Source organism: Phocoena sinus, chromosome 16 (genome assembly GCF_008692025.1).
Source record: "Phocoena sinus isolate mPhoSin1 chromosome 16, mPhoSin1.pri, whole genome shotgun sequence".
NCBI lineage: Eukaryota > Metazoa > Chordata > Mammalia > Artiodactyla > Phocoenidae > Phocoena > Phocoena sinus.
This window is the reverse complement of record NC_045778.1, coordinates 15,334,198-15,361,995: the sequence shown is the minus strand read 5'-3', so window position 1 is coordinate 15,361,995 and position 27,798 is coordinate 15,334,198. Positions and strand designations below refer to the sequence as shown.

At 35.7% G+C, this 27,798-nt stretch overlaps 1 protein-coding gene across 1 annotated transcript in view; it reads left to right on the top strand.

Annotated features, from left to right (window-relative positions):
• RTKN2 (rhotekin 2) overlaps window positions 1–27,798 on the top strand; it is an 88,051-nt gene that overhangs the window by 28,129 nt on the left and 32,124 nt on the right. Inside the window, exons 4-7 of the mRNA XM_032607302.1 lie at window positions 4,406–4,459; window positions 5,697–5,814; window positions 8,171–8,365; window positions 19,151–19,245. Coding sequence (XP_032463193.1) covers window positions 4,406–4,459; window positions 5,697–5,814; window positions 8,171–8,365; window positions 19,151–19,245 — 462 coding nt within the window. The remainder of the gene's footprint in view (window positions 1–4,405; window positions 4,460–5,696; window positions 5,815–8,170; window positions 8,366–19,150; window positions 19,246–27,798) is intronic.

Sequence of the window (27,798 nt, the reverse complement as noted above, 5' to 3'; positions counted from 1 at the left end):
TTTTATTTCTATTGCCTTGGGAGACTGACCTAAGAAAACATTGGTATGATTTATGTCAGAGAATGTTTTGCTTATGGTCTCTTCTAGGAGTTTTATGGTATCCTGTTTTATATTTAAGTCTTTAAGCCATTTTGAGCTTTTGTGTATGGTGTTGAGGGAGTGTTCTAACTTCATTGATTTACATGTAGCTGTCCAGCTTTCCCAACATCACTTGCCAAAGAGATTGTCTTTTTTCCATTGTATATTCTTGCCTCCTTTGTTGAAAATTAATTGACTATTGGTGTGTGGGTTTATTTCTGGGCTCTCTTTTCTGTTCTGTTGATCCATATGTCTGTTTTTGTGCCAGTCCATGCTGTTTTGATTACTGTAGCTTTGAGGTATTGTCTGAAGTCTGGGAGAATTATGCCTCTAGCTTTGTTCTTTTTCCTCAGGACTGCTTTGACAATTCTGGGTCTTTTATGGTTCTGTATAAATTTTACGGTTATTCAAGTTTGGTATAAAGTGACAGGGGTTAATGTGACAGGGATTGCATTAATTCTGTAGATTGCTTTGGGTAGTATGGCCATTTTAACAATATTAATTCTTCCAACCCAAGAGCATGGTATATCTTTCCATTTCTTTAAATCATCTTTAATTTCCCTTATCAGTATTTTTATAGTTCTCAGCATATGTCACCTCCTTGGTCAGGTTTATTCCTAAATATTTTATTTTTTTGATGTGATTTTAAAAGTGATTTTTTTTTTTAAACTTTCCCTTTCTGGTATTTCATTGTTATCGTAAGTAAATGCAACAGATTTCTGTATGTTAATCTTGTATCCTGCTACCTTGCTGAATTTGTTTATCAGTTCTAATACTTTTTGTATGGAGTCTTTAGGGTTCTTTCTATGTACTATCATGTCATCTGCATATAATGACAATGTAACCTATTGCCTTCCAATTTGGATATATATATATTTTTTTTTTCTTGTCTGATTGCTGTGGCTAGACTTCCAATGCTATGTTGAATAGAAGTGGTGAAGGAATTCCCTGGTGGTCCAGTGGTTAAGACTTTGTGCTTTCACTGCCGTGGGCCCGGGTTCAGTCCCTGGTTGGGGAACTAAGATCCCAGAAACTATGAGGTGCGACCAAAAAAAAAAAAAAAAAAAACAGTGGTTAGATTGGGCATCCTTGTCTTGTTCCAGAATTTAGTGAGAAGGCTTTCAACTTCTCACCATTGAGTATTATGTCAGCTGTAGGTTTGCCATAAATAGCTTTTATTATGTTGAGATATGTTTCCTCTATACTCACTTTGGTAAGAGTTTTTATCATGAATGGATGTTGAATTTTATCAAGTGCTGTTTTTGCATCTATCGAGATAATCATGTGGTTTTTGTCCTTTCTTTTGTTGATGTGGTGTATCACATTGATTGATTTGCATATGTTGAACCATCCTTGTGACCCTGGGATAAATCCAACTTGATCATGGCATATGGCCTTTTTTATGTGTTGTTGGATTTGGTTTGCTAATATTTTGTTGAGAATTTCTGCATCTGTATTCATCAAAGATATTGGCCTATAATTTTCTTTTTTGATAGTGCTTTTGTCTGATTTTGGTATCGGGGTGATGGTGGCTTCATAGAATGACTTTGGGAGTGTTCCCTCCTCTTCAGTGTTTTGGTATAGTTTGAGAAGGATTGGTCTGAGTTCTTTGTATGTTTGGTAGAATTCCACAGTGAAGCCATCCAGTCCTGGACTTTGTTTTGCAGGGAGTTTTTGTTTTTTGTTTGTTTGTTTAATTAATTATTTTTTTGTTAAATTTTTGGCTGTGTTGGGTCTTCGTTGCTGGGCGTGGGCTTTCTCTAGTTGAGGCGAGCAGGAGCTTTTCTTCATTGCGGTGCGCGGGCTTCTCATTGTGGTGGCTTCTCTTGTCACAGAACACGGGCTCTAGGTGTGTGGGCTTCAGTAGTTGTGGCACGTGGGCTCAGTACTTGTGGCTTGTGGGCTCTAGAGCACAGGTTCAGTAGTTGTGGCACATGGGCTTAGTTGCTCCGCAGCATGTTGGATCTTCCCGGACCAGGGCTTGAACCCATGTCCCCTGCATTGGCAGGCGGATTCTCAACCACTGCACCACGAGGGAAGCCCCTGGGGTTTTTGGTTTTGGTTTCTTTTGGAGATTCTATTTCACTTCTAGTGATTGGTCTGTTCAAATTATCCGTTTCTTCTTGATTCAATTTTGGTGGGCTCTATGTTTTTAAAAACTTGTCCATTTCTTCTAGGTTGTTCAGTTTGTTGGCATATAATTGTTCATAGTGTTCTCTTATGGTTTTTTTGTATTTCTGAAGTATCCATTCTTACTTCTCCTCTTTCATTTCTTATTTTGTTTATTTGGGTCCTCTCTTCTTGGTGAGCCTGACTAGAGGTTTGTCCATTTTGTTTACCCTTTCAAAAAACCAGCTCTTGTTTTTATTGGTTTTCTTTATAGTTTTTAAATCTCTATTTTATTTATTTCCTCTTTGATCTTTATTGTTTTCTTCCTTCTGCTGACTTTAGGTTTAGTTTGTTCTTTTTTTTTCTAATTCTTTCAGGTGGTAGGTTAGGTTATTTATATTTATTTGAGATTTTTTTTGTTTTTTGAGGAAGGCCTGTATTGCTGTGAACTTCCGTCTCAGGACTGCCTTTGCTGCATGCCACAGATTTTGAATGGTTGTGTTTTTACAGTCATTTAAACTTAATTGATATTTTCAGGACATTATATCCAAAAAAATCCAGAATATACATTCTTTTCGAGTGCACATGGAACACTGTCTAGGATAGACCCACATACTAGGACACAAAACAAGCCTCAGCAAATTTAAGAGGATAGAAAGTTTTTCAAGCATCTTTTCCATGTACAACGGCATGAAACTGAAAATAAACCACACAAAGAGAAACAAGAAAAAACAATTACATGGAGACTAAACAACATGGTACTAAAAAACCAGTGGGTCAGTGATGAGATCGAAGAGGGAATTAAAAATTACTTTGAGACAAATGACAATGAAAACACAGCCATAAATTAGTAAATATATTTTAAAAGTTATTGTTGGATGAAATGTATGTAAAGTGTTTAGCCAAGCTTTCTACCTGGTTGGGCAGAATAGGGATGGAGTAATACAAAGATGTTCTAGAAAGGAAATTGGAAATAGGCACTAAGAACCTTAGAATTCTAAACAAATAAAAATGTAGACGGAAGATCATGGGATCTAAAAGTAAAGCACATCATAAAGGTAGCCAAATAGCTTATGTTCAGAAAGATTTATAATTATTTGAAAGTGGCATAATTAATAGGTATGAAAAATATGCAAATAAACTTCCTAAGTGTAATAAGGAAATGTCTTAAACAGAAATTTTCCAGAAAGGTTCGATATTGTTTTTGTACTGAGTACAGAATTAAAACTAACTTCACTTTATCATTGAGATTTCTACTGTGCTGTGTTATGCTGTAATCACACATCTTAATCTATTTGGTAATACCCTAATTCTCTAACTTTGAAACTAGGCAGATAGCATAAGAATGTCAGAGGAAAATTGTTACTACATAATGTTAACCTAGTATTAAAAGTAAAGGGAAGAATGGAGAAAACTAGGAAGGCAAAATTTTGACTGTGTCAAAGCTCTAGATTAATTTCCGGAATAAAGATTGTTAACACAGTCACTTTGGAGTTTGAAGAACGTGTGAATGAGAGAAATATGTTTAGCTCACTTTTAGAACGTATGCCCTTTTCTTGGCCTGAAAGAAGTAATACATTCCTCTTTTTAGTTTTCTTAAGGAAAATGCTACAGTTTGTAACATGAATATACAAAGATCTGCAAATTCTTTTGTAGACAAGTTAAATTTTCTTAATGGAGAGATCTTGGATTTGTTTGTTAAGAGCTGGGTCTCTCCCAGAAACCAATGATCTTAGACAAGTCAATCTTAGACAACTTAATTTTCTTCATCTTTAAAGTTTGCATAGTGGACCAAAGTTCTAAAGTCATTTCTACCTCTACTATTCTATGATTTTGAAATATATTTAACTACATTTGCTGCTACTGCTTACCCAAAATAGAAATTGAACACTAGGTTACCCAAATTTCACCTATTTCAAAAACATAAATCATGAAAAGAAAATTTTATGGCATAAGCTTATTACAGACCTTTCTTAATCAATTAATTTCTTGAGTAGTATTTGGTGGGTTTTTTTAGTAAAATAAATAAAACAGATTTTATATTCCTAGTCTAAGCTGTTTTTAAGAGAAAACATTATTGTGTTTGAACATTTAAATAATAAATAAATATTGGCTTTAATGGTCAGAATCCATTGTGGAATTCAGAGGTTTATTTCACTCTAAGAAATGAAATTTACCAAAATTATCACTTGTCATTTCTTTTCCCCCTCCTCTATAGATATTCGTATACCACTAATGTGGAAAGACTCTGATCACTTCAGCAGTAAAGAACGTATGTATGATTTTAATTGTAATTGAAATATCTTCTGTAATATGTAGTAAATTTGAGATTATTAGGAGAAAAAACTGCTTCTCCACTGAAATAAATGGATGTCATTTGACAGAATAAGCAGAATCTTGTTGATAGGAACCTGTGCAAGGATGGTGAGTAACAGGTAATAGAGAAGGGAATTGTGCAATAAAAGGAAATGTTTGAGTCATGGTAAAGGCAACATTATTTGACCGAGATCTTGGAGATCTTTCTGCCTTGTTTTCTTACTTCAGATTATTTAACAGGATGTAAGAGGAAAAGATTTTTAGCTTGATCTGATTGTTTTCCCCTTCAGCATTTTATGGCTTCATATAGTCTTAACAAATCCATGCATTGTGGGTCATGGAAATTAACCTCAAATGATTTTTAGCTGTTAGAGGCAAAGCAGAAAAGATATGATAATCCTTTATCTTTCTTGTCTATTGTGATAGCTTTAAAATCTGAATCACATTGAGCACAATTAGTTTTATATGAAAAATCCAAAATCAGGTTATTATATTTGTTATTCAATTAGGAAATATAAATTACTTTACAAAGGAATACATGCAGGTATTAAGTACATCTTTCTGATTACAGTAGAGAGTTAAGTTTTTCTGAAGAGGTACATTTTCTCAGTAATGAGGTTTCAGTCCTTTAATCACCTAATACTTTTGAAAAACATCATCAAATTAGAAGGCCCAGCAGCTATGGTTTTTGTGTTCACATGTCTACTTTTTATTGTTTTTGTGGTTTCCTCCCTTTCAGTTTGGTGGAAAATGTTTTGCTGTTAATGTGCTTGCTCCTAACCTCTCATAATAGAAAACTTATTTTTCTTAAAATATACTTGGAAACCAAATGACAGGGGTAATAGTATGTACATAAAATAATAAATTTGCTATTAATTCAAGCTTAAAGAGTTTTCTAGGAATAAAATTTGTGAGTTTGGTGGGTGCTTTAGGCTGCTGAGAGGCCTCTATTTTTAACTTTATTTTTTGATACTCCCTACTTTAATTGTTGTGCCTTAGTTGGGCAAGCTATTAATATATATTGGCAAAACAGTCTCTATAAAAAGTTAAAGGATTACAGTGTACAATGTATGAAAATAAGAATCTATTAGCAAATATTTAGGCTAATTATTTTCATTTTCAAGCAGATTTTAACATAACATAGGCATGATTCATCACATGAATCATTGTGTTATGTTGTTTTTCTTCTCTAGGATCACAGCGCTATGCCATTTTTTGTTTATTCAAAATGGGAGCTGAAGTTTTTGATACTGACATGGTGATTGTGGATAAAACAATCACAGATATATGTTTTAAAAATGTGACCATATTGTAAGTATTTTTTAATCTTCATTGAATGAAAAGAATCTAAAATTCTACCTTTTTCAAAGGAAGGCAAATTTATTGGATTATTTTTGAAGCATTAAAATCTTTAAATGTTTAAATTGATTTTGAACATTGCATTATTCAAAATAAGCCCATCTCTGCATTTGAGATTTTTCCAGTGTAAAATAAAGTGGAAATCATGTAATATTAGTAGTAACACTATGAATACAGTGGAATCTCATTATGACATTATTTTATGTAGAGTGAATTTGGGCATAAAAGAGGTTCTTACATCTCATATAGGAGATTTGGTTACAGAAATACCAAAATAGTATAACAACTTTATGAGATAGTTCTGAAATATGTACCATAGGCAAAGTACTTTGGTAAAATTTTGAGATGTTCTTTTTCTTATGGTGCACTTTCATGTTTTCACTCCAAAACAATAAAAAGTTGGGTGATCCTCAGGGCTGTTTTTATTGCCCCTGCTCTTTTACAGGCTCATTTTATTGTGGTCATAATATAGAACCAGAAAGAACTCCTCAGGTAGCCATAGAAATCATTTTTAACTAACATAAGTTTTTCCTGGCCTTTTTTTCTATTGGCCTAAATCAGTATGTGATTTTTATTTCTTACAGGGTTTCAAAGACAGTATCTTTGCATCCAAATATTAATAACTACTTAACTATCAAAATCAATATACATGTTTTTTCCATCTTTAGCTATGCAGCTATATACAGTTGAGATTGAAAGTACTAGTTTTGCCACTCATGTAGCATTAAAAAAATGATTGCAAACCATGTTTTGTGGCTTTGGTTCAGTGTCCCATAAGGAATTGTACAGCACAGAAAAATAAAATACATTTTTCTGAGTTGTCAGCAGTAGTGCAGGCCATCTTATAAGCTCTACTGAACCAAAGAAATTTATTTATGATGCCCCAAATATTGCCAAATGTTTACATAATTGAGACTTAAAAATAAATATTTATTATTTATCTAAATATACTTATTTCCATTATCAACTATTACTAGTGCATCTTTTCTTGCCAAAATCATCCTGTTAATGGACTCTTTTCTTCACATCACTTTGCTATTGTTTGTTTTTACCACAAAGACAAAAATCATAGTTTTTTTCACAGAAAGAACAATGCAAGTTACTTGGGAAGACAACTCATGATTTATAATTTTTTTTAATTCTGTAAATATTTTAAATTGTTCTAAAAATAACTGCTCACAGATGTTCTAAATGTTATTTTAAAATGTGCTTTTTGTTATGATTGTTTTAATAAGTATTCAATATTTATGAATCTCTGGTTTTTCTCTAAATATTGACATTTGTTAGTCATTACCAGGAATACTGTATGTTTCAGAGTTGCCAAATAATAAACTATAAAAATATTTGGAAGTTATTCCTTGGATTTATTCAAACTATAGTTTGGCTATTTAAATCTTAAAAAGTCTATGCTGTGTTTTTAAAATCTCTGAGGCTGATGGATTGTCCTCTACAGACAACATCTACTGCTGATGGACCTCCTTTGCGATTTGAAGTATATTTTACTGTTACTAACATCACCACAATCGTTTATAGTAAAGATAGTTCACTGTGTCTGAGAAAGAGCAAAGCCAATCTTGGCATTGCAGATTTTCTGCATATTGGTTTAATAAATACATACTGAATATCTTTTATGCTAGATTAAGAATACAAAGATTACCAAGACATCACTCCCCCTCAAGGAGTTCATGCCTTGAAATATATCTCTTTATATTCATTTTTTTGTTTATTTTCTCCTGTACAACTAAATAGTGAAATGTTATTTCAGAGTTATTAGGTACAAAGGTGGAGCGGGGAGGAGGGGCGCGGTGTTGAGTGGACTGTATGACTCTTTATGAAAAAGGCGTGAAAACTAAAGGTTTCAGCAGAAGAAAGCTTTTGTTTCTTTTAATTTTCTTTGTGTTCTTTGTTTTCAAATCTTTTTCCTTTGGAGGAATCGTGATTTCAGGAAATCATACATATAACGTAAATACCTTAAAAACAGCTATATTATAGGAATGAAAAGGAGAAATAGCATTGGCAACAAAATGACCAGGGCATTTTATTCTTTTCCTTTAAATAATTTGCCTGTAAATATTGGTTAAGTTGAGTTAAGATTGCCCTACTTTAGAAGCTGGTAGCTCTCGAAGTTGTAGTGACTCTCTCAGGTCATTTAGATACTAAATAAACACTGGGATATTCTATCTCATTAACATATATTAACATAAACCTGTTCCAAATGCTGCTTTTAAATGTTATGAAAACATCACAGGATGTTATTTTATTTTCTACTGAGTTAAATTTCTAACATTATGATTGTCCTTGTTTTTAGTAATGAAGCAGGGCCAGACTTTCAGATAAAGGTGGAAGTATATAGTTGCTGTACAGAAGACTCTTCTATAACCAACACACCAAAAAAATTAGCTAAGAAACTGAAGACATCTATAAGCAAAGCTACAGGGAAGAAAATAAGTTCAGTGCTTCAAGAAGATCATGAAATGTGCTTGTCCTTCAGTTCTGCTATTTAGTAAGTTTTCTAATACAATATTTACAGTGATACAGTATAATTATGTATTTGTGACATTTTAAAGTATTGTATATGGAGAATATCTTTACATTTTAAATGGGAAAAAACATCCTGAGGCAGGAATATAACTTGGTCGTCTGACATTTACCCAGCTGAGTTATCCTTAATACCTTCCTTTGAAAGTAGAAAGTTGGGGCTTCCCTGGTGGCACAGTGGTTAAGAATCTGCCTGCCAACGCAGGAGACACGGGTTTGAGCTCTGGTCCCGGGAAGATCCCACATGCCGCAGAGCAACTAAGCCCGTGTGCCATAACTACTGAGCCTGCGCTTTAGAGCCCACAAGCCAAAACTTCTGAAGCCCGCGCACCTAGAACCTGTGCTCTGAAGCAAGAGAAGCCCCCGCAATGAGAAGCCCGTGCACCGCAACAAAAAGTAGCCCCTGCTCGCCGCAACTAGAGAAAGCCCAGGTGCAGCAACGAAGACCCAACGCAGCCAAAAATAAATTAATTAATTAATTTTAAAAAAGAAAGTAGAAAGTTGGGTGACAGTATGCTTTTAGTGATTTTGAATTCCAGTATCTAGCAGAAAGATGAATTATTTTTCTTGAAAAGGGACTATCTACATGTTAAGTTGTTTGCTACATATAAGTCTACTAATTGGATTTCTGCATATGTCATGCATTAGTCTTAAAGATTTTAAAAAATATTTTATTTCTTTATACCAAAACCACATTACCATTATCACATCTAACAAAATAAAAAATAAGTTCTGAATATCATCTGATGTCCAGTCTGTGTTCAAATTGCCCCAATTCTGAGGAAGTTCTCTTCTGATCTGTGCAAGTGAAGATGAAAACAAGGTCTACAACATTGCATTTAGGTGAGTCTTTTAAGTTTCTTTTAATCTTTAACAATTTCCCATCTACTTTTTTCCTTGCCATTATTTATTGAAGAAGCCAGATCTTATAGATTTCCCATATTTTGAATTTATCTGATTCCATCTTTGTGGTCTTTTTAAACATCTTTTTCTATCCCCTGTGTTTCCTACAACTTGTAGTCAGATCTAGAGGACTGATTAGTTTCAGGTTCTCTTTTAGGACAATGTACCTTCTACTGTATCCCATTTGGAGGTCTTGTCTCACTTTTACTCATGTTAAACCTGACCAGTGGGTTCAGGTGTTGTCAGCCTGATCCATCCATTATAAAGTTCCCTATCAATCTTTTATCTAATGGTGTTAGCAGCTATTGCAGGTCATTCGTTATTTCATTAGGGGTTATAATTTGGTGACTTTCTAAAGTTGTCCTTTATTTATTTATATTTTATCTTGATTCTTTTCTCTCTTTTTTTAAAAAAAATATTTATTTATTTATTTTTGGCTGCGCTGGGTCTTTGTTGCTGCATGCGGGCTTTCTCTAGTTGCAGAGAGCAGGGGCTACTCTTCGTTGCGGTGCACAGGCTTCTCATTGTGGTGGCTTCTCTTGTTGCAGAGCACAGGCTCTAGGTGCGCGCACGTGCTTCAGTAGTTGTGGCTTGTGGGCTCTAGAGCACAGGCTCAGTAGTTGTGGCGCGTGGGCTTAGTTGCTCCATGGCATGTGGGATCTTCCTGGACCAGGGCTCGAACCCATGTCTCCTGCATTGGCAGGCAGATTCTTAACCAATGCGCCACCAGGGAAGTTCTGCATTTATTTTTAAACCTAGAATTCTCTCAAAGAAGAACTTTATTTTGTTAACTCTCTGGATATAAATGCAAAAAAATTGGTGGAGGAGAAGGAGGAAAAAAATACTTGGTTCCGGGCTTCCCTGGTGGCGCAGTGGTTGGGAGTCCGCCTGCCGATGCAGGGGACACGGGTTCGTATCCCGATCCGGGAAGATCCCACATGCCGCGGAGCGGCTGGGCCCGTGAGCCGTGGCCACTGAGCCTGCGCGTCCGGAGCCTGTGCTCCGCAACGGGAGAGGCCACAACAGTGAGAGGCCCATATACCGCAAAAAAAAAAAAAAAAAAAAAAAAAAAAAAAATACTTAGTTCCTTCATTTTAGAATAATAAGTTGATGTTCTACCATGGAGGTGATCAATGTTTTGTTTTATTTGAACTCTTGTATTTTTATATATTTGTGTTTCAATCTATTACAGTTACTCTCTTTGAAGCCAATTTGTCCCATCTTTGATCAGTGGGGAACCTTTAAGCTGCGTCCTTTTGACACAACCTAATCTCTGATTAGCTTCTTTGCTCTCTGGCCAGGGAACATGTTCCATGTTCATCTTTTGTTTTTCTGCCCACAGTTGGAATCACCATCTCTTCAAGGAGCCCTGGTTTCTTTCAGATACTTTCTTTAAACATTGTGTTTGCTTCTTTACAAGTATTTTTATCTTTATGTTTCTTGGGAAAACTGTTGTACAGGCTGCATTCCTAGAATTTCTTTGCATGTCTTGGTAGGGTTGGCTCTTCAGCATGTAAGTAATTTTACTGTAATTACAAAAAGCAAAATATTTTAGGTGTAGATCCTGGAAATATCAACATCAAAATGTAACTAAATAACTCTTTTCATATCAGATATATTACATGTGAAAGTGACTAGGGACTCTAGCATTGTGGCTTTCAGTTTATTTTGATTGAGATCCACAGTAAAAAATACATTTTACATTATTACTGAATGCACAGTAACATAAGCAGACAGACTTCGTGAAGCAATGCTTAGCCCTTGCTATTTATAGTATAGTCACTTGACTTTTTTTATTCTAGTTATTTTCAGTTTCTTTTAATTCCGTTTATGAATCGTTAAATTGATTTCATGATTGTTGAATGGGTCCCATCCACTGAAAAAAAGAAGGCATAGAAGATGTAAATCTTTGCTAATATAAATGTCGTTAAAAAGGAGGGAGGGATACCCTTTCATTTCCTTCGTTTAGAATTAAGGCCGTCTTAAAACTTTTGTAAATTAAGATGATTATCAAGTATTTGCTGGAAAATGCTTTAATTTAACTATAAGGTAATGGAACTGTCTTTTTGATGATAGAATGAACAATTGTATTTCTAGTTTGAAGCATAGATTTTAGAACTGAAAGAGATAATCACCAAGTTAGTAGTTTTAAAACGTTTTTAAGCAGCAAAATTCTTTATTTAAAAAAAAAAAAACAGGACCAACATAGGCAGAACACTCTATGACATAAATCACAGCAAGATCCTTTTTGACCCACCTCCTAGAGAAATGTAAACAAAAACAACAATAAACAAATGGGACCTAATGAAACTTAAAAGCTTTTGCACAGCAAAGGAAAACATAAACAAGACGAAAAGATAACCCTCAGAATGGGAGAAAATATTTGCAAATGAAGCAACTGACAAAGGATTAATCTCCAGAATTTACAAGCAGCTCATGCAGCTCAATATCAAAAAAACAAACAACCCAATCCACAAATGGGCAGAAGACCTAAATAGACATTTCTCCAAAGAAGATATACAGATTGCCAACAAATACATGAAAGGATGCTCAACATCACTAATCATTAGAGAAATACAAGTCAAAACTACAATGAGGTATCACTTCACACTGATCATCAAAATATCTACAAACAATAAATGCTGGAGAGGGTGTGGAGAAGAGAGAACCCTCTTGCACTGTTGGTGGGAATGTAAATTGATAACAGCCACTATGGAGAACAGTATGGAGGTTCCTTAAAAAACTAAAAATAGAACTACCATACGACCCAGCAATCCCACTACTGGGCATATACCCTAAGAAAACCATAATTCAAAAAGAGTCATGTACCACAATGTTCATTGCAGCTCTATTTACAATAGCCAGTACGTGGAAGCAACCTAAGTGTCCATCGACAGGTGAATGGATAAAGAAGATGTGGCACATATATACAAGGGAATATTGCTCAGCCATAAAAAGAAATGAAATTGAGTTATTTGTAGTGAGGTGGATGGACCTACAGTCTGTCATACAGAGTGAAGTAAGTCAGAAGGAGAAAAACAAATACCATATGCTAACACATATATATGGAATCTAAAAAAAAAAAAAAAAGGTTCTGAAGAACCTAGGGGCAGAACAGGAATAAAGATGCAGATGTAGAGAATGGACTTGAAGACACGGGGAGGGGGAAGGGTAAGCTGGGACGAAGTGAGAGAGTGGCATCGACAGTTATACACTACCAAATGTAAAGTAGCTAGTGGGAAGCAGCCACATAGCACAGGGAGATCAGCTTGGTGCTTTGTGACCACCTAGAGGGGTGGGATAGGGAGGGTGGGAGGGAGACGCAAGAGGGAGGTGATATGGGGATATATGTATATGTATAGCTGATTCACTTTGTTATAAAGCAGAAACTAACACACCATTGTAAAGCAATTATACTCCAATAAAGATGTTAAAAAAAAAAAAAACAGGACCAGTAGTGTCCTGAACAAGTTACATTATTTCCTGGGCCTCAGTTTTCTCATGAAAGGTAAGGATGCTTAGACATAATCATCTATTTTTAGAAGGCTCCTTAGAGACATTTTAGGGTTTCATATACCTTTCAAGCATGTAAAAACAATGACTGGGCTTCTCAAACAGTTTAAAATTTCATTGTTTGGCAGGGAATACTTGATTTTTCTATCCTGTCATTTATTATTTGTGTGACCCAAGACAGATTAATTTACTCTGGGTTTTTATTTTTCCCTCTGTAAAATGGGAATAATAATAATGTAATAATATCTAATGCCATTGGATTATTATGAGACTCAAAAAGGTAATTCATGAGCTTGGTATGTAGTAAGCATTTAATAAATGTAGCTGTTACTATTATTGTTACTATTTTTACTGTTCTGAGACCAGTGCTTTTTCTGAAATTTTTTTTCAAATTCATGCTGAAGCACTTCAGTTTAGAAACCTTCTTAGGATTTGTTGGATTAGAAATCCTTATAGGATTATAAAATGTAGACAGATATTTTAAAATTGAAAAACCAATGTTTATCATTTCATAGAAGATACTCTAAGTGATGTTGGAACTTGTGTTTAACCTGTACTCCTCTTCAAAGCCTAGAGATGTATTTGAGAATAACATTATTGCTATTAAGCTCTTTGTAATAGGGACTGACATATTTGTCTTGACGTGTTCATTCTCCTGTTCAGATTTGTCATTCTATTTGGTTTATTTCGTGAATCCAAACACCAATTTTCCTTATCAACATTTCCCATGAAACTTGCATGCCATTTGCTTATTTATACCATTAAAGCTGATCAAAAGATAGGGTAAAACCTTTTATAACATTTCACCAAATTATATTCTTCCAATACCAGCATTCTTTTGAGCTTCTGGTGTGAATGCCAAGTATACTAGGTTAAACTCATAGCCCAGAACTACTCTTACCTGATACTTCCTTAAGTGACCACGTCAGCACCCTGATAGGAGTTTGAGAATAGCATTAGTAACCAGAATGCATAAGAGAATCAGTTTTTATTTCTTTACTAGTGATCTAGTTCAATGAGAAGACTCCTAATATAGCTTTTAATTTTTAACCAAAATGGGCAAACTATATCTTCTCTAATTATATGGCATGTGCCCAAATATAGCTGTTCTTCCTGACAAAAGGGTGCATTTTTTTCAGACTACCGTTTAAGGTAGTCATTTATTTTTTCATAACATTTTTGGAACCCCCGCTCCATCAAATGTTACAACAATTGGCCTATTTGCTTTTCTAAAAAAATGTAGCTGATTAAACTTTTGGGAACTCAATATTAGGGTTGGCTAAAAAGAATGAGAGTAATGTTTTAGTAAGAAAACATTATCCTGACAAGAATGTTTTAAAACTGAGCTCATTGTTGATTTTGGAAGCATTGGCATTGTAATTACTCATGGTTTAAAAATGAAGTAACTTGAAATATCATCATAAAGTATTGTTTGATCTGAAAGAAGACAGTGAACATTTTTGGTAATTTTTAGCATGCTCCCTGGTGTGATTCATTTACTCATTTTATTTGTGGAATTTAGCTTACTGAAATTCCTGTAGCTAGATTTTCCCAGTGTTTCTAATAGCTGAATTAACTATTTTATGCTCCTTGAGAACCATTTAGTACATTATTCTTCATTGTATAAATTGTAATTTTAAACAATTGTGAAAACTAGTAAAATTGAGAGTGATTATTTACTGGACAAAAATGTGTATTAGAAAAAATAAGCCCCAATACTACATTTTAAATTAGATTGAAGTTACAAAACAAATATCCTTGTGCAGAATAAGTGGATTATTTATGTTTTGAGGAACAGTGGTGGTAATGGTTTGGTAGTGTGAAAGATAATGCAGTGTTCAAAAATAGCTAAGGAATTACTCACCTATTGGGTATAATTTTGTTTATTCATTCATTTAATCATCTTAGAAATTATAATTCAGCAGTTATGTCACATGGTACTTTGGATTTAAACGTTAGTAAGTCATGTTTCCTGCACTCAAAATTCTTAAGGAAGTATGAAGGTAGTAAGTAAAGTATAGTGGGATTCTGTTTCCAGTGTACCACTTGCTAGTTATAGGCAAGTCAGTTACATTCTCTGAACTTCAGTTTCATCATTTGAAAATATGGACCGAAATATCTGCCCTGCCTACCTGAAGTAGCTGTTGTGAACTGTTAAAGATATTGCATGTTAAAGTGCCTTAAACTGCACATAGGAAGATGTAGTATTACAAAGCTTTTCATGTCTCTGATTTTTGGGGGAGGTTTTCATCCTACTACCACTTCGCAAATCCTACAGCATTTATTATTTCATTACAAAAGTAATATAAACTTGAGAAATAGAATCTAGAAGAGAAAAAAATGTATTCATAGTTCACCCGAAATTAAATACTTTTTATAATTTTGAACTGATATTTTTCCTCCAGGTTTTAAAATTCCTAGCCTTGGGGATAGATATTCATAATTATACTACACATTCATATACATGCATGTAGATACACACACACATTTTCTTCTTGAGTTATTACAGTCTTCACATGATCATTTTAATGACCACTATCAACTGTCTCTCTCATAGCTTATTCTTAGGGGAGGTTATCAATAATGTTTTTTGTATTGTTATTTTAAGATGTGTAATTCATTGGAAATAGAGGCAAATGTATTACATGTTTACCTTAAAGTAGTTGAGGAAAAGGTGTCTTAGTTACATTTACTTTTTAAGGCCTGAGAAAAAAATTAAACATATACTTGGGTCATCACATAATTTTCGCCTCTTTTGTCACACAGGTTGTCACCTCTCCAGCGCACTCAGTGCAAATGCACAGCCTATAACATAGCTACTTCCTGTGCTCACTAAAAGCAGTATTTCGTACTGCACTGCGTATGGAAATGATGCTAGTCCTGAAGTGACGCATACTCTGATGTTTTTAGTGGTCAGCGAGAATAAATTACATCACTCCTAAAAATAAAACGCAAAGTATCTTCATTCTCTTTCTCTCCCAGTCTGTGCCTCTCATCACTATTTCAGGTATTTTTCTTGTTGGATTTAAAATACATATAGACTGTCCATCTAATACTTTGACCTCTAAGTTTGATGACCTCTTTGCCTCCAGGGATCTTATTCTCATGCCTGTTTTAGCCACCCACCCCACAATTGTACCCTAGGTCTTGTCTGGTCTCTAGTAGTGTCCCACACTATCTACCACCTCCCACGTTTCCAGCTTTCCCCTTTCAGTACTCTGACTCCAACTTAGCTAAAGTTCTATGATTTACCATTTTGTTCTTTCCTAGCATTTCTCTCCTTTTGTCATACTTACCTTGGAAAAACTTCAACCTTGGTTAAATCCTGCCTTTAGCTCTTCTGCACCTGCACTCATGAGGAATAGATGAGGAACCTGGAGAAAACAGTCATACTGACTGGTCTCACTTTAGAGGGATCACTAACCTTAAGTGAGTTCCAGTATGTGCAGTCCTACTAAGTGTCCGTAGCCCTCCACTTTACCTCTCGTCAGAGTATTTCACATTGTGTCACTCTCTCTTATGAAACCTCCAGTACCCACTCCTCTCCACTCCTTATTCAAAGCTGATGACTTCATTTCCTATATCATTGATGCTGCTGAAGTAATCAGAAGAGAACTTGCATATCCTCCATCAACCAAATCTATCAGCCTCCCTGCATCTGTGTATTTATTTGCTGCTTTCCTTCCTTGTAACTGCCTTTGCTCTATCTGAGGCCACCTACCTGTACGCTAGATCCCATCTTCTCAAGTACACAGAAGTAGTCTCCTGCACATGTCCCCCACTTCTACTACATCTTCAGTGTTTCTTCTCCTGCATCATTTCCAAAAACATACAAACATGCTGAAATACCTCACATTTCCTCTGCCCCATTTAACAGCTATCCTTTACAGAAAAGTTTTTTATATTCTCTATCTCCACTTTTTGTCCTCCCATTCTCTCTTGAACCATTTCAGTCAAGTTTCATCCATCGTTCAGAAACTGCTCTTGTCAAGGTCAGCAGTGATCTACATGTTGCCAAATACCATGGTCATTTATCATTATTCCTCCTCCTGGACCTTTCAGCATTATTCAACATAACTGATCACTCTCCTGAAACACTTTTTGAACTTGGCTTCCAGGATACCACTTTCGGGGTTTCTCTTCTGCCTCAGTGACAGTCCCTTGCCTGTCTCCTTTGTTCATTGCTCTTCAACTTAATCTGAAATGATGGAGTACTTGTGTCCCAATATTCAGTTCGCACATTTTATTTAACTAACTTTCATTGAATTTCATCTATTTACTGTTAACTCCCAAATTTAATTTCTTGAATAGTTTTTCCTCTCCTAACTGCAGATTCATATATCCACCTGCCTACCCTACAACCCATTCTCAAACTTAATCTGTTCAAAACTAAATTCTTACTTCCCATATCCATTCTCTCAGTCAGCCTCCTTGCAGTTAATGAAAATTCGCTTTTTCTAGTTTCTCAGGCCAAAAGCCTTGGAGTTGTCCTTGACTCTGTCCTTTCTTTTACATCCCATGACCACATTGGGTCAACTTTAAGACTATATCAGGAATCTTAGCACTTCTCACCACCCCATCAACTACCACCCTGTTCCAGGCCTGCATCAGCTCTGGACTGGTGAGGTGCAGTAACTTTCTAGTTGGCATTACCATTTTCAGTCTTGGCCTCTGTGGTCTGTTCTCAACATGGCAACCAGAGAGATCATTTAAAAATACAAGTCATATCATAGCATATGCCTCTGCTCCAAATCTACCACTTGCTTCCCATCTCACTCAGAATAAAATCCAGGGTCCTTATCATGCTCTACAGGGCATGCCCTACTGCAGTGTAGAGTGTCTGCCCCTTCTTACCTCTTAGACATCTTGTCTCACTCTCCCTCACTGTACTCCAGCCACACGGCCGTCTTGTTGTTTGCCAGATACACGCAGCATCACTTATCCACGTACTGTCAATAATCTGTTCCTGAAAATAACATGTTTTGCACTAAAATGCTGATAAGGAGTCTATTTACCATTATTTTAAGCAGGAACAATTGTAATGTAGTTGCATAAAACCTATGTATCAGTTGACAAATTATCACGTTGAGATCATGTTTAACACATTGTGCCCTGATCACCAAACAACTCATATGATTGTTAATAGGCAGTTTTGTGTGTAGTAATATTTACTCTTCATTCTAATTGCTGTTCTCAATTGCTCCTATTCTTTCTCCACAGTTTTTTAAAATACTTCCTCCACTTTGGGGGGGGCACTTTTTATGTAACAGTAGGGAAAAATAAGAGCTAATCATGGAAGGCACTACAGAAATTTGTTCGGGATAAGTGAAAATAGCAGAGAATGGCCCACACTGAGAATGAGGCTAGTGCCTCTTAGCTCTAGAAACAGTGGAGATTTGTTGATACTTAGTGGACTTTCCCAGTAATCTACACAGGAGTCTGAATTATACCAGTCGTATTCAGAATGTAACTTAAAATTCTACTCGTGCATTGTTTTGTTAAAATTTTTTTGTTGAGTTTTGGAGAAAGAAACATAAATTTTCCTGTGTAAACACTGACAAAAAACATTGGCTGGTGAGAGATATCTCTGGTCTATATTGGTTGTATATTAAAAACCAAGATATATCAAACCAATAAATCAAATGCTTTAAGCCTTAAACTTATACAGTAATGTATGGCAATTATTTCTCAATAAAACTGAAAAAAATACCCAAAACCAAGAGGCATTCTCCCAGGGAACAACATTCCGTGCGGTATGCCATTGTTTATTAAAGAGGTGCGTGCATGCATTGCATTCTTGCTACATGTATATATATATTTTTGTGATAGAGATTTTATTACATATTTAGTAAGAGACAAAGAAGGTTTATGAAACATATCACCTGGCCCAATTAATAAAAATTCTCATCAGACTTTATATGGTAATTCTATTTTTAATTTTTTGAAGAATGACCACACTGTTTTCCGTAGTGGTTGTACCATTTTATGTTTCCATCAGCAGTGCACAATGGTTCCAGTTTGACCACATCCTGGCCAACACTCGTTGCTTTGTTTCTTTTTATTTATTTATTTTAATAATGGCCATTCTAATGGGTGTGAAGTGGTTTCTCATTACGGTTTTGATTTGTGTTTTCCTAAGGATTAATGATCTTGAGTATCTCTTCATGTTTTTATTGGCCATTTGTATATTTTCTTTGGAGAAATGTCTGTTTAAGACCTTTGCCCGTTTTTTAATCGGGTTGTTTATTTTGTTGTTGTTGTTGAACATCTAAATATTTTATGTAGTGGAAAATATACTAAAATACTTAAAACATGTCTTTTTTCTCACTATTAGTGGTGCAAAGTACAGTTTGCTAGCTCATACTACCCTGAGCTTGGAAAGTGCTGAGAATAGCTTCAAGACCCATAATCTGTCTATTAATGGGGATGGTAAGTACAGTCTATATTTTACTTATTATACATGTTATATCAATATATGTGTGGTGACAGTAATAATTTCTAATTTTAGTACGTTCCCCTGAAGTGATTATTGGCTTAAATAATGTAGTCACGAGTAACTCTGGATTCTTGAAAATATGTCTGTCCCTTTTCCCCAAAAGCAGAAAGTTTATTTTTCTCTTTCTACTGTTTGCTAGAGATTTGTTTGTGAGGCTTGCTTGGTGAGAACAGAAAGGTTTTGCATATTCTGAATCCTTGTCTTTGACTTGAAATTGGTGACTTTACCACCCTTCTAGTTGTCAAAGATGTATCTTATTTTTAAATTTGAAATTGAGGAAGCCAGTAAAAGCATGAAGAGCCATCTATCAACAAAAGGTATAAGGAAGGTAGTATATAATTTTATATATTATACTTCAAAAAATGAAAAAGAATAAGTAACCCAAATCATATTTCCAAACTGCTTTACCAACACTACTCTATATTTTTCATCATACGTACAAATAGTCTTGGAGCGTGGACAGTGCTCCTGCTGTTTTACAAATCTTCTAATCACTTACCTCCCTTCTTCACCTTGCTATATATTTCTTTTTAATAAACTATAACTACAAATTATCATCTAGAAAAAAAGGTTTAAGATTAATTTAGCCCTACCTTCCCATATATCCTCTGCTTGCTACCAACAGAAGGTAGGCATGAGTGATTCTGTGGATCACTCATTACGTCAGTATACGTTATGTCAATATATGTGTAAACACTGACAAAAGCATTGGCTAGTGAGAGATATCTCTGGTCTATGATGGTTGTATATTAAAAACCAAGATAAATCAAACCAGTATTTTACATTCAGTGTCAAATGGTTTATAACCCATATTATATGATATTAAGTATTTGAGTTTAAATCTACCATCATATTCTGTGTTTTCTGTTTGTCTTACTTATTCCATGGTGGTTTTCTCTTTCTTGCGTCTTTAAGGATTGATAGTTTTATCATTTCAGTTTTTCCTTGTTCTAATTAAAGTTATAATTCTTTTTCTCATCTTTTAGACATTACCTCTAGAAATTTTATTAATCATACTTACGTCTAAAATTAAAAGATAATTTTACCTTTTTCTCAGATCCTGCAAGGACTTTAGAATAAACTCCATTTCTTTGACCTATGTGCTGTTGTTATATATTATAATTCTGTTTGGTTTTTAAATTTCACAAGATGTTTTATACGCTTAATATTTATTTAGATTTGCCTGCATGTCCATGTACTGCTTGTGTCTTATACCTTACATCTGGTATTATTTTCCTGCTGCTTGAAGTGTAATCCTTAGAATTTATTTTAGTTTGTTCTGCTAATATCATACTTCTTAGTTCTTTGTGTATGTCTGAAGATGACTTTGTTTAGCTTCATTCTTTTTTTTTTTTTTTTTTTTTTTTGAGGTACGCGGGTGGGCCTCTCACCGTTGTGGCCTCTCCCGTTGCAGAGCACAGGCTCCAGACACGCAGGCTCAGCGGCCATGGCTCAGAGGCCTAGCCGCTCCGTGGCATGTGGGATCCTCCCGGACTGGGGCACGAACCCGTGTCCCCTGCATAGGCAGGCGGACTCTCAACCACTGCGCCACCAGGGGAGCCCTAGCTTCATTCTTGAAAGATATTTTTTACATGATGAAAAAACCTTAATATTTTACTTTGTGAATATTAAAGATATAATTCCAGTACCTTCTGGCATCTCGTACTGGCTGTCGAAAGTCATTTGTCAACGTGTTGCTTCTGTGAAGGTAACTTTTAATTTTCTCTTTGTCTTTGGTTTTCTGAAGCTTCACCGTGCTATAGGTGTGGAATTTAATTTTATTTGCGCTGCTTTTGGACATCCTTGAACTTCTTTAAACTGATGGATGTCTTTCATTATTTCTGGACGAAATCTTACTTGTCTATTCAGGCAGCCTCTGATCCATCTATTGCCTTTCTCTGTAGCATTCCTAGTAAACCTATGTTAGTCTTTCTGACTGTATCCTCTATGTTTAGTGCCCTTTATGATGTATTCCTCATCTTTTTGTCTGTCTTTGCTGCTTTTCTGGATTTTTAGTGCACTATCTTCTGTTTCCTTTATTCTCTTTGCAGCTCTGTCTGATCTGCTGATAAATCTGTATACCAAGTTCTTCATTTCACTTATTGTACTTCTTATTTCTAGAAGTTCTGTTTGACTTTTTCAAATCTGCTATGCCACTTTTCACTTTTTATTCTCTGCATATATTGTTAATATTATCTTTTAGGTTTTCATTGAAAGAGTAGGCATAGCTATTTTATAGTCTATGGCTAATGATTCAGATATATAAAGTCTTTCTTGATCAGTTTCTCTCCTTTTTTTTTTTTAACTGGTTCTCAGTCATGATGTCTCAATTCCTTGCACGTCTAGTTATCTTCATGTGCTTGTCATTGTAATTGAAAGTCTACATAGAGGAATAAATTAATGCTCGGTGTCTCTTTTTGCATCTCGCAGGCACCTGGTGAGACTATCATTCTGGCCTCACTTTATCCAAAGACCATGTCTGAGTTTCTCTGCATCCCTTCATCCCTACCTCCAGGCAGTGGGAATCCTGGGCAGTTAGGTTGGTTTACTCATGGTTCACCACTACCCTGTTGGTGATTCCTTTGGGATATCAAGTTTAATACGAGGAGAATCGTCCCATTAATCTGCCTACATTGTTCAGGTCCTAGACTGTGATTTCTGTTCTGCTTCCCTCGTCTTGCAGGATCATTAAGTCATAAATTGAGATTTTCTGGGATTGGCAAATGCTCTCAGGACAAACACAGCTTCTGTGCTCATTTAACTCACTGGTTCTCATCAGATTTGTACTGGAAGTTTATTATAGTTTTGTGACCTCTTTCTTGCTCTGGGGAAAAGTTTTAAAATATATTTGGTTCAGCATTTTTAGTAGTTTTCAGTGGGAAGATTGGTCTGAACAATCTAATCAAGCCTTCTATCACCCAAAACTTGAAGTTTGCAATAGTATTAGCATTGTCAGTTTTATCAGAAAACTTGGCAAATTAAGTTTGTTTAATTCCATTTGTGTTAGTTCTCTAGAATTACCAATATTATCACCATATGTTGAGTGCCTATTATGTGCCAGACATTGTTCATTGAAATATTATTCAGCCTTGAAAAAGGAAATTCTGCAATATGTGACAACATGAATGATCCTTGAGAACACTATGCTAACTGAAACAACCAGTCACAGAAGGACAAATACTACCTGATTCCACTTATATGAGGTATCTAAAATAGACAAACTATTAGAAGCAGAGAGTCGAATGGCAGTTCCTAGGGGCTAGGAGAAGGAGAAAGGAGGAGCTGCTAATAAACAGATCTAAAGCTTCAGATATACAAGATGAATAAGTTCTAGAGATCTGCTGTACAACATTACAACATTTGTTAACTCTACTGTATTGTACACTAAAAATCTGTTAAGAGAGTACATCTCCTATTACATGTTCATACCACAATAAAATATAAATAAATAAATGAACACTGTTAAAGCAGTTTTTATTCTTAGTCTCTGTGAGATGTAGTTATAAGGGAGCATCACAGTGAAGTGATTAATAGTGGAGACTGGAGCCATCAGCCTTAGATTTGTATTCTAGCTCTAGCACTGGCTAGCTGTGTGCTTTCACAAGTTCCTCATTTTGTTATCATTTATATTTTACAAATGAGTAAAATACAGCTTAGAGAATGTAACATGCCAGATTATGTAGCTAGCCAGTGGTCGAGCCAGACTTCAAGTAATCCAGGAAAGGCTGTGCTCTTTCTGCTATGCATTCCGGTTAGGCATGATTACTGATAAAGCACCTAAAGACTCAAAATACTATCGATGTGTGAATAATGGAATTGGTGATGAAAGGTCCCATTCTTTCAACCAAGTCACCTGAAAGGTTGTGGAAGGGAATAAAATTCACAAAGAAATCATCGATTTTAGCAGTGTCACGTCTTCAGTGTTCTATAAGATATTACTAGATTCTCCTTTAATAAAATGCTCCTGAGCAAATAAGCATGGGGACTATGTGGTATACTTCTTTCTTTGAGAAACATAATAAAGACTAGCATGTTAAAGACTGTGAAAAGACCTGTGCTTACAGCAATAATACCCAACACCTGTTGACATTGGAACTTGTAGATTCCACAGAAAAAAGTTTCAAGAACACTAACCTGTAAGCCTAACCCTTTTAATGTGATAGGTATATCTCTAGAAATGTGTGTAAATTAAAATCTTGTAAATCAATTATATTTTGAAAAAAAAAGAAAGCTTGTAATTAAAAAGAAACAAAATTTTATACAGAAAAAATCCACCCTCGGATTTATTCATTAATAAATCTATGTTTAATAGGGTTTCCTAAATAAATTTATGTCAGTGTCTACCAAATACTATAAAATAAAGAGGAAATACAAGATTTTTGAAATTTATAACTCAACTGTATTACTTGTGCTAGTTTAAGGAAAATGCCAAAATGATATCTTAAGGCTTATATTTGTCATCAAGAAATTTTTGTACTTTTTACAAAACAATGAAACCACATTGTAAAGATTGACTCACATGGAACTGAGATGTTATCGATTCTTCCTCTTGCCTGTGTTTTGTTTTTGTTGTTGCTGTTGTTTTTAAACTCCATTTTGCTCCCCATCTGAAACTACAGATGAATTAGATAAAATCTTTAAGTAATGAAAAGTCAAACTGCTCTTTCACTTCCTGTTTCATTTCATCTTGTCCTAATACCACCTTTGGTTAGAAAAGAAGAATTAAGTATTTTGATTAATGTGTTGCACAAGAGCAGAAAGACAGCATTGAGAAATGGAAAGGGTATGGTTTGGGGAGTGAGAGTGCCCTGGATATGAAATTATGAGAAGCATCTTTTACATGCCAGACACAGCGATAAATGTCATGCACACACTATCTTACGTGATTTCACAGCAACCCTAGTACTTAATAGGTAGTATTTTAAGAATGAGACATTGATACTCGGGCAAGTTAAGTGAATAGCCTAGATGCTGTATTTCTTGTCAGAAGTAGGGAGAAAAAGCTGTGACTGTGCTTTATTCCACAGTGGTCATGAGCTGTAGAGAAACCTATGTAGGAAGTAAGTGGTGATTGCAGTGTATGTGGCATGTGATCTGTAGAGCAAAGAATTTTACATCCAGTATATCTTTTCAAGGTCTGCAGTGAGGAAGGAATTATTTTTCTTGGTGTGCCATGAAATCTGAACTTATTTTACTAGAGAAGCACACTGTTACATGTGGTATTTAGGTTCCAGATACATTATTGATCGTGACTGGTCTGAAAAACTAATCATTTATGATTCTGTTTCTTTAGGAGGTGGATCCTAACTTAAAAAAAAGCCATTCATAAATCTGGGTTTGCTATGTAAAGAAACTCACTTTTGGGGCTTCCCTGGCGGCACAGTGGTTGAGAGTCTGCCTGCCGATGCGGGGGACGTGGGTTTGTGCCCCGGTCCGGGAGGATCCCACATCCCGTGGAGCGGCTGGGCCCGTGAGCCATGGCCGCTGAGCCTGTGTGTCTGGAGCCTGTGTGCTCCGCAACGGGAGAGGCCACAACAGTGAGAGGCCTGCGTACCGCATAAATAAATAAATAAATACGCTTTCAAACTTTAAACTCATAAATCACAAGGGTGATTTCAATTGTATTACGTAGCTGCATGCTTTTATAGAATTTTTATTTCATTTCCTGCCTATTTTAGAAAAGGAGATTCTCATTTATTTATTTATGTCTGCATTTTTAAATCATTGACTTTATTGTATTTATACACTTATTTCTCTCAGATCAAACCCTTTGTTTCTAAAAGACAGCAGCTTTAACAAAGAGTTGAATAGTCCCAGACAATTTGTGGTATGCTATTCTTTAGTAGAATGTTGAGCAGGTAAATTGTTTAAAAACTGTTTTTGTGTTAACTTTGTGCTCTTCATTTATGCTGGTCTTTTTCATTTAACTGATGTGTCAAGCCTTGGCTACACTGCCTCTATATATTAAATAATGGTATTTTTACAAAAAATGTTTTATTTTCCAGAATTACTAAGACCTTTTGGTCAATGATAGTAACAGCCAATGGTTAGTCATTTAATAGGCAGTTACCAACATGGGTGCAGTGAAAACTTTACAGATATTTTTTATGTGGTCCAGTGTGAACATAGAACCGTATGTTGCATTTTATTTATACCCCAATACACAGAATAAATTATGCAGTGCTTTCCTTCCATACAGTTATAAAGGTTGTATACCTACCTGCACACTACATTAAAGGACTATCTTAATGTTTTTTGAAAGAACTTTTTTAAACAATTGCAGACTTACAGAACAGTTAAAAGTTGAATATCAAGATTTTTTTCCCCCCAAAATATATGAGAACAAGTTGCTTACCTGATGCTTCATTACTCCCAAATATGTTAATACCTGTTCCTACTAAAAGACATCTGACTACATCACTACAGCTATTCAAGTCAGCATTAACACATTACTATTATTTCTACTAATACAGACACCATTCAAATGTTACTCCAATAATGTCCCTTATGACAAAAGGCTCCAGTGCAGATTCACGCATTGCATTTAATCATCATGCTTCTTTAGTTTCTTTCCATTTAGATGAGTTCTCCAGTCATTCCTTGGCTTTCATAACCTTGACATTTTTAAACATCATAGTTATTTTGTAGAAGTTCCCTCAGTTTGGGTTCGTCTGCTGTTTTCTTGGACTGAGACTCAGGATATGCGTCTTTGGCAGAAATATCACAGACGTGATGCTGCGTTCTCATTGCATTCTATCAGGTGGCATCTTTTGATTCATCCCATTACTGATGATGTTCACTTGATTAGGGTGGTGTCTGTTAAGCTTCTCTACTGTTAAGTTACTCTTTTTGTTTTCCTCTTTGTAATTAATACATATTTTATGTGTGGGAGGGGGATACTTTGAAACTAAGTATATTTATTAGACTTTCAACTTATTCATTGATTTATTTATATCAACATGGACTCATGTTTTACAGTTTTATTCAGTGCATTATAATCTGCTAATATCTTGTTTAAAATTCAGATTGTCTCCATTTTGGCCAATGGGAGCACATTCAAGATGGCTTCTTTGTCTTTTTACATGTCCTTCTCATTCATTGGGTACTTCCTTGCGTAAGGCATAACAAGATATTTCAGGCTCATCATGTACTTTCCCTGCCCCAGTCCTGGAGTCATCCGTTTCTCCAAGGAAGGCTGGTTCTTTTTAATAGAAATAATATTTAGAAGACATGATCTGAGCTATAGGTATATTCATTGATATTAGACTGTCACTATTAGGTGTCACTTTTCCTAGGCCCTCTCAGTGGACGTACATGTATATATATTTTGTTATGCATTTCTTTTTTTAAATGTATTTATTTATTTTTGGCTGTGTTGGGTCTTCATTGCAGTGCGCAGGCTTTTCATCGTGGTGGCTTCTCCTGTTGCAGAGCACGGGCTCTAGGTGCATGGGCTTCAGTAGCTGTGGCATGTAGGCTCAGTAGTTGCGGCTTATAGGCTCCAGAACTCAGGCTGAGTAGTTGTGGCGCACGGGCTTAGTTGCTCCGCGGCATGTGGCATCTTCCCGGACCAGGGCTCGAATCCATGTCCCCTGCATCGGCAGGCGGATTCTTAACCACTGCACCACCAGGGAAGTCCTGTCATGCATTTGTTCTTTTTTTTTTTTAAACATCTTTATTGGAGTATAATTGCTTTACAATGGTGTGTTAGTTTCTGCTGTAAAACAAAGTGAATCAGCTATACATGTACATATATCCCCATATCCCCTCCTTCTTGCGTCTCCCTCCCACCCTCCCTATCCCACCCCTCTAGGTGGTGACAAAGCACCGAGCTGATCTCCCTGTGCTATGTGTCTGCTTACCCCTAGCCATCTAGTTTACATTTGGTAGTGTGTATATGTCCATGCCACTCTCTCACTTCGTCCCAGCTTACCCTTCCCCCTCCCCGTGTCCCCAAGTCCATTCTCTATGTCTGCGTCTTTATTCCTGTCCTGACCCTAGGTTCTTCAGAACCATATTTTCTTTTTTAGATTCCATATATGTATGTTAGCATACGGTATTTGTTTTTCTCTTTCTGACTCACTTCACTCTGTATATCATGCATTTCTTAATCTCTGTATGTTGAAAACCATGAGTTCACACCAGTATGTCTAGTTCTAATCCAGTACCAAAGAGTTCATTCTGCACATTTGTAATTCCTTCCTTCTCCTTCCAGTGAGAAACCTGTCTTCTATTATCTTTAATGCTTTTTATTCTTTGGTCAGTCTCCTTAAAAGCAACCATTTTCCATCTTTCTCACGTAACTGCTTCTCTCTCCTGCCGGGGCTCTGACTCCCCTTCTGGGCTGCCCCTGGCCCCACAGGGATACTCCTTACCTTGCTCAGGCTCACACAGCCCCCCCAGGGCTGCCCTCCTCAGCCCATGTGAACACCGTCCTCAGCCTGCTGTGCTCTGACACCCCATACCCGGCTGTCTCTCTGCTTGCA